Source organism: Zerene cesonia, unplaced genomic scaffold (genome assembly GCF_012273895.1).
Source record: "Zerene cesonia ecotype Mississippi unplaced genomic scaffold, Zerene_cesonia_1.1 Zces_u010, whole genome shotgun sequence".
NCBI classification, from domain to species: Eukaryota; Metazoa; Arthropoda; class Insecta; order Lepidoptera; family Pieridae; genus Zerene; species Zerene cesonia.
In genome coordinates, this window is record NW_024045140.1 from 318,070 (window position 1) to 326,134 (window position 8,065).

Genomic DNA, 8,065 nt, shown 5'->3' on the forward strand with positions numbered 1-8,065 from the left:
TTTATTCCATTTTGTATAAGAAAAATTGAAAAAACGAACCAAAAATTTGCGAGTCTTAGAACTCACCTCGCCTTAAACCACCGAACCGATTCCTAGATAGGGACGGATGATCAGGATACATAATTTAGTAGTTAGCACTAGTACTAATGAGTTAGTATTGACTTGTTAGTACTCACTGGGTGTGTGCGAGTGCACCATATGTTGTTGTTGTTGTTGTTGTTGTTGTGTGTGTTCGGGCCAACCGTGGGAAAACACGGACTGTCTGCCCTCGGCGGGCTGGGGCGGCTCACTGTAGCGCTCCTGGAGTTATTGTAATATAATATATATCACACTAGTATTATAAATGTGAAAGTTTGTTTGTTTGTTTGGATGTTTGTCCGTCAATCACGTTGAAAGAACTGAACGGATTTTGATGAAATTCGGTATACGGACAGGGTATGAGCTGACTTGGGTGATAGGATACGTATTGATTAAATGCTCCCTTAGGATACAACAGGAATCTTGATATTCGAGGAGAGCCGGGACGAGCCTCTGGTAAATGATAAATTAATATATATAAATTAGGCATCACTTTGTCTGTCCGCGATGTACTCGCCAAACTACTCCACCGACCGATTTCAATCAAATCTTGAAAAATGGGATATTTTATATAACAATTACGATACATGACTAGTTCAGTGCAGCTAGTTAATAAAAAAAATGGGAAAAAATACCCACCTGTCCCTTGTAAAACTTGGAGTCGGTAACGCAGTGAATGCTGACTTCGCTGTTGAGCCTCGAGCCGGCCCTCAACCGCTGAAAGTAGGGCAGGTCCTCCCGCCCGCCCGCGCCCGCTCCCCCCACCTCCCTCTCCCTCTCCCGCTCCCGCCCCCGCTCCTCGCTGAACAGCGCGTTCCGGAACACGTTGTTCTCCTCCTGGCCGAACGGCGTGTATATGCCGTAGTCGCGCCTGTCGTCGCGGCGCATCGGCGTGCCGATCGGCTCCGGCACCGGGTGCGCGAACAGCGAGTCGGCCCGCCCGTCCGGCCGGGTGCCGATCGGGCTCGGCGAGACCGTCTCCGGGCAGTCGGCGCTGAGGAAGCTCGCCTGGGCCTGCTGCTCCTCGCCGGTGCTGAACAGCGAGTAGCCCTCGTCGCTCTTCTGCGTGAAGGAGGCGAGGTTGAGCAGGCGGCTGGGCAGCTCGTCGCGGGCGGGCGGCCCGTAGGCGCAGAAGGGCTGGTAGGCGGGCGGCGCCGGCCCGCGGCCGCCCATCAGGCTCTGCTGGTGCATCATGGACATGAGCGGGTTCCGGATGGTGTACATCCCGTTGGAGGTGGGGGTGATCGTCGCCTGGCAGGGCGCCGGCGGCATCGGTATCGGATCCGGGATCCGGATGTCCGGCTTGGCCTTCTGCGGGGGCGTGGCTATCTGCACGGGCGGCAGGTTCGGGTGGAACATGGGGTTGCGCAGCGTCACCATCTTCGGCTGCTCCGTCTTCGCTTCCGGTTCGGTTTTCTTTGATTTCTTCTTAGACTTCTTGGACTTCGGCGCCGGCACGGGCGGCGCTGCCGGCTCCGGGATAATAATCGTTTTCGGCGTTTCTGGAAGTATTCATATCTATATTAATATTTACAAAAAAATTCCCTACACTTACAGAACCCTTGGTTAGATATTTATTTATTTCCCTTCTCTATTATATTATTTATTCTCTATCCAATTTTATTTGATAACAATAATACTTTAATAATAATGGCATAAAATGTGAATTGACTTTAGAAGATTTCATTCAGTATTAGATAGTCCATTTATCAAGGAAGCCTTAAGGCCTTCAGGAAGTTCCTGAGATTAGCGGCTTCAAACAAACAAACAAACTCTTCGTATATAGAAATTTATAAATTTCGTATTGATTAAAACGCGCACAATAATGGATAGTGTTAAAATCTAATCTATGTCACTTATCCAGCCTCCTAACTATCCGCAGACACAAATAACACATCATAAAATCGCTCCGTAGCAACGTGAAGGACAAACAAACAGACACACTTTTGCAATTACAATATTAACAAGATACTAACTACTTCAAAACAAATTTCACTTTAACTGTGATCAGTTTAATTATGAAATTTTGCCGTCAATTGGTCCGAATGCAATGCAATCAGACCAGTTAAATTGACCAGATTAAATCCGTTAAAAATCACTTAATCAAAAGCTGCCAACGATTTTATAATGTCATCCAAATTGCATAACAAACGAATCTCTCACCCTGCGAGAACATCATCATGGAGGGATCGGCATTTATCACGGGCGCGGGGCGAGCCACCGGCGTCGGCGCAGCCGCCAGTTGGCTGCATTTCCATAGAGGCTGAAATATTACAAAGTTACATTAAATAAACAATCCTACTAATATTATAAAAGCGAAATATTGTGATAGGGATGAATGTGTATGTGTATGTATGTTTGTTGCTCTTTCACGCAAAAACTACTGAACTATTACAATGAAATTTGGTATGCAGACAGCTGGACAACTGGAATTACATATAGGCAACTTTTTATCTTTTAAACTTTTTGATATTTTATTTTTGGAAGGACAGACGAACAAACACACATGCCCACTTTGCACATATACTATAGCACATACACTAGACGCTCGTCCCGGCTCCGCCCGGATATCAAGATTCCTGTTCTATCCCAAGGGAGCATTTAATCGGGTTAAAAATAATCCTATCACCAAAGTCAGCTCACACCCTATCTGTATTCAAATTGCATCGAAATTCAATTTATCGTTTCAGCGTGATTGACGGACACACATCAGAACATACAAACTTTCACATTTATTAAATTAGTGTGAAGTGTGTTATAGTGTGAAGTGTGATCAAAAATTCAATTAATAGTTTCAGCGTGATTGACGGACGCACATCTGAACAAACAAACTTTCGCATTTCTTAAATTAGTGTGAGGTGTCTTATAGTGTGAAGTGTGCTATAGTATGAAGTGTGTTATAGTGTGAAGTGTGTTATTGTGTGAAGTGTGTTATAGTATGAAGTGTGTTATAGTGTGAAGTGTGTTATAGTGTGAAGTGTGTTATAGTGTGAAGTGTGTTATAGTGTGAAGTGTGTTATTGTGTGAAGTGTGTTATAGTATGAAGTGTGTTATAGTATGAAGTGTGTTATAGTGTGAAGTGTGTTATAGTGTGAAGTGTGATAAAGTGAGAATTGCACAAATACCACGGATTTAATCGGGGCCGGCTCCTTCTTCTCATTCGGCTGCACGCGCGTTAGCGTTATGCCCGGTGGTAGCTTCAAGTCGGCCACCTGTCAAACAAACAAACAAATTAATACGTAATATAAAACAGAACATATATAAGTCTACCTGCCTTACTCTTATCATTTAGGGGTATGAAAAATAGATGTTGGCTGATTTTCAGAACTACCCGACATGCACAGAAAATTTCATGAGAATCCGGTCCAATCGTTTCGGAGGAGTATGGTTACTAACATTGGAACACTAGAATTTTATATATTATATAGATAATTCTTCCTTTCTTTCAGATAATTGGATGAAATTGGATGTGTTTCTTCGTAAAAAAAACAAACATCTTTTTAATTTCATTCAGACATGTCGTTTAATTAAAAGGATTAAGAAAGGATTGACGAGAGGAATAAAGGAACGGACTGGGAAGGGTGTGGAAAAGGATTTTTACCATTTCACCTTTAATTAAGACACGAGCAAAGCCGCGGGCGGAACGCTAGTACAGTAATTAAATAGATAAATAAATGGAATCGAACCTGCACACCGCTGCTGAGTTGCTCCATTATGCTACAAGACGCTGGTTTGTCCGCCTCGTTGACTGTACCATTCTGAAACAATAATAATTAATTAATGACTAGATCGCCTTGGCCGAGCCAGACTGAATTTAAATAGGACAAAATCAATCCGCCTGAGTCTGATCGTCGACCGGTCGGAAGTACTAGATATAGATGGAAGGTAGAAGACGATCCTGGTGCGTTCCATAAGAGATCCCAGGATCCCTACTATTGTGCTTTGAGTTTGGCCGCCGAGGAGGTTTTAGTGGGTATAAATCCCACATGCTCTACTTTTCCCCCAAAGCTAGAGCATCTTTGGAAGATTTCCTCCTCGTTAAAAAAAAAAAAAGATACAGATGGTAAGACGAAGTATGAAAAGACCTGCACTCCCTCCAGACTGAAAACTGGCAAGAGGTGGATAGATGAAGATTGGATAATCCTGCGCCACCTTATCACTCAGAAGTGATCTCTTCCGGGCAACCCGGGCAAAAGGCAACAAGCATCAATAGATTACTGGCGGGTCGAGATACCAAATAGCAAAATAACGTACAACATATACATAATATAATATATACATATAAAGTGAAGTCCCGTGTCCCCTAGTGGGGGTATGGGGCAGATGATGTACATCCGTTTCACTGATCGATTTTCTTTAGGGACAAGTAGGTGATCGGCCTTCTGTGACCTGCCAGAACGAGACATTTTTTTTTCTACGTCCCCACCGGGAATTGAACCCAGGATCCCTCGGTTCTACGCTCACGCGTTAACCACTGTGCCAAGGAAGCGGTCAATATATGCATATACACATACACAAATACGTACAACACTCTCATATAGACATATAAATCAAATTAAATATTAATTTCAAATATATAAAGGAAACTCAAGATTTGAATATAATAAAATAAATACCAACTAAATAGATGAAAAGTGATTCATTAAATACCTTCTTATTGTTCACCACTTCGATAGTGGTGTCCGGTGTGATGTTGATCACTTGTTGCTTCTGCTGCTGGTCCTTCCGCTTCTCCTTCCTGTTGTTCTGTTGCTGCTGTTGCTGTTGTTGCTGGTGTTGCTGGTGTTGCTGATGTTGCTGGTTATGCTGGTGTTGGTGCTGATGTTGTTGTTGTTGTTGTTGTTGTTGGGCCTTCTGCTTTGCTTGACCTGCTATTTTATTTTTGTGAAATGAGAAAAAATATCTTATATTCTACTGCTAATCCTACATTAATCCTAGTCTTAGTAATATTACAAATGTGAAAGTGATTCTGTCGCTTCTTCGCGCCCAATCCACTGAACCTATTTGTATGAAATTTGGAACCGGCGTAGCTTGAGACCTGAGAATGGACATAGAGCAGGTTCTATTACGAAAACATTAAGGGAACGGGAACTGAAACACCCAGGCAAAGCCGCGGGCTGAACGGTAATATTATTTGGCTGAACAAACATCCCCAACAAAAACTCACCGCTCTTCTCCAGCCTACTCTCCTTCTTCTCCCTCTCCTTCTCCTTCTCCTGTCTCTTGCTCTCCTTCTCGTCTCTCTTTTTCGCTTTAGCATCTTCCTTCTTCTGCTCCGCCGCCTTCTTCGCGTTGTTGCTCTTGTTGCTCGCCTCTTGTTGTTGCTGTTTCTGCGCTTCCTTCTTCTCCGCCCTCTTCTTCGCTTCGAGCTGCTGCTGCCTCTTTCTCTCCTCTTCTTCCGCCTGTGAAAAGGGAACAGCAATATAAATAAAAAATATATTTAACAAAAAACTAACACAATTTAAAATTGTCAGATTTTTAATGTGTCACGAAAGGCAATAACTTTCAATGTAAGAAAAGAAACATAAAAATCGTTTAACCAACAGTAAAAAGGTAGCAAACACAAAAAAAAAAAATACAGCCGACTTGATAACCTCCTCCTTTTTTGAAGTCGGTTGAAAAATACAATCAGGACCAAAACTCAATGAAGATATAGAGCTGCGCCCCGCGGTTTCACCCGGGTAAGTCCGTATTCCGTAGGAATATCGGGATAAAAAGTAGCCTTTATGTTAATCCAGTTGTCCGGCTAGCTACGTACTAAATATCATTGCAATCGGTTCAGTAGTTTTTGCGTGAAAGAGCAAAAAACACACACACACATCCTTACAAACTTTCGCAATTTATAATATTATAGTAGGATAGTAGGATATTATTCACAGTGGACGGGCAACAACTGACACTTAATTCAAAGGTTTGAACATAGATGGCGCTATTTGTTACATTTCAACAAAAGATTGAATGTAAATTACCTGCTGCTTCGCCAACAACTTCCTCTGCTTCTTGGACAGGGGTGGCGTTTCCGCATTCTGCTTCTGCGCCGTTTGCTTCGCTTCCGCCTTCGGCGCAGGCGCTTCTTTCGGTTTCTTCTGCGAAATACATATAAGTAATATTATATCTATATAAGTAGATATAATTATAAACTGTTATATTATATGGCAATATTAATTGTCTGTATTATTAATTATCTGTATTAGCCTGAAATATTTTTTGTTCGTTCACTTGCTCTCTTGCTCCTCAGTGTACAAGATGTAACTAAGTTATGCTAAAAACATTAAATTCAAAATTGATTGGAATCTGCGTTTCATTCATTAAAAACAACATCATAAACATATGAAATATAAGAAAAACAAAATTATCCGACTTGTTCTTATATGAAGCATACGTAAGGAAATTATTAAATCCCGTCGATCCTAATCAGGACAATAAGAGAAACTCATGAAATTATTGTATCGTCACCGATCTTTGATAAGTGTACAGAGTTTGAATTAAATCTGTCTATTTAGGTGGGTCGAGTTTAAACGAGTCGGTTACATACAAACATACAGGTAAATAAAAGCGAGTTTAATGGGCCATTCTAATGGGCAATAATTGTGATTTATTATCAAACTGCTCTTAAAGCAAGACAGTTACTTAAGTGTTTTTTTTTTTTTGCTTTTTTCAATCAATAGATTTTTAAAGCCAAGACCGGCGTATGCGACTACCTCATTTTTCTATACTTGTATATATGTCTCTATCTAACTCAATCTCTCACTCTCACCTTCTCTTTCTCCTTCCCCTTAGCCAATTGGTTGATGTGCGCTATCGCCTGCTCCCAGCTCTGCTTCTTATTGTTCTCCGTCTGTTTGTTCGTCTGCTTCGCATCCTCGTGCACGTTCACTACTGCAATGAGGAGTAATAACACAATAAATATAAAATATGATATGGTCATCCTGCTATCCTAAGGTTTGTAAGGATGTCTGTGTGTTTGTTGCTCTTTCGCGCAAAAACTACTGAACCGATTGCAATGAAATTTGGTTCGTAGACAGCTGGACAACTGGAATAACATATAGGCAACTTTTTACCCCGATATTCCTACGGGATACGGACTTACGCGGATGAAACCGCGAGTCGCAGCTAGTTATTCAATGAAGAAAAAGAAGTTTAGTAATATTTTTAAGAATAAAAAGAAATGTACATTGAGGATTGTGTGCACAACCATCAATGTAGACCACTGTCTGTGTGTGTGTGTGTGTGTCACATACACACACAGACGTTTTAACCCAAAGACGGTAAAAAAAACCTTACCAGTGACACTGAGATACGCATTAAGTATGATCCCTATTTTGTCAAAGTCAGTTAACAGTCTATTCCAGTGGGATAGTGCTACGCATTCAGTTTCATCTCTTATTTTCAAAGTCAGTATACAATACTTACCAGTGAGATGGTGCTGCGCGTTCAGTACGTAGGGTTCCGCCCCCGCGCGGGTCACACGCACCGTGCCGCCGGCGTCTGGACATTTTAACGGTATTAAAAATGGATTTATTTCGGTGTACACAAGTGAAATTGTGAAAAGGAAGCATTTATAGTTTAATTACATTATTATATTTTATATTGTTTATCTATTCTTTCCGATTTTTATCTGTTCTTAAGCGCCGAAACAAAAAGCGTGTTTTTGTCCGTTTGTAGCGTCGTAGCTCTCCAACGGATGGACCGATTTCGGTGCAGTCTTTTTTGTCTCTTTCAAATTCAATCTTCTTAAACCATTCAACTACTGAGTGACATACTTGTAAAAAATATAGGAATTTTAATAAAACATATCTATATCGAGTATATTCGATATGTATATAATAGACGCTCGTCCCGGCTCCGCCCGGATATCAATATTTTCCGTTCTATCCCAAGGGAGCATTTAATCAGGATAAAAAATATTCTATCACCCAGGTCAGCTCACACCCTGTGTGTATAACGAATTTCATCAAAATCCGTTCTGTAGTTTCAGCGTGATTGA

At 41.5% G+C, this 8,065-nt stretch overlaps 1 protein-coding gene across 1 annotated transcript; it reads right to left on the reverse strand.

Annotated features, from left to right (window-relative positions):
- Positions 1–165: 165 nt before the first annotated feature.
- On the reverse strand, positions 166–7,624 carry LOC119839215 (mediator of RNA polymerase II transcription subunit 15-like; the record flags this gene model as incomplete). The annotated part of the gene is made up of 10 exons (XM_038365434.1): positions 166–300; positions 718–1,580; positions 2,242–2,341; positions 3,204–3,290; positions 3,765–3,836; positions 4,729–4,946; positions 5,246–5,480; positions 6,048–6,164; positions 6,836–6,957; positions 7,492–7,624. Coding segments are annotated over 10 exons (2,082 nt in total), but the record flags the coding sequence as incomplete, so codon positions are not given.
- Positions 7,625–8,065: the final 441 nt, after the last annotated feature.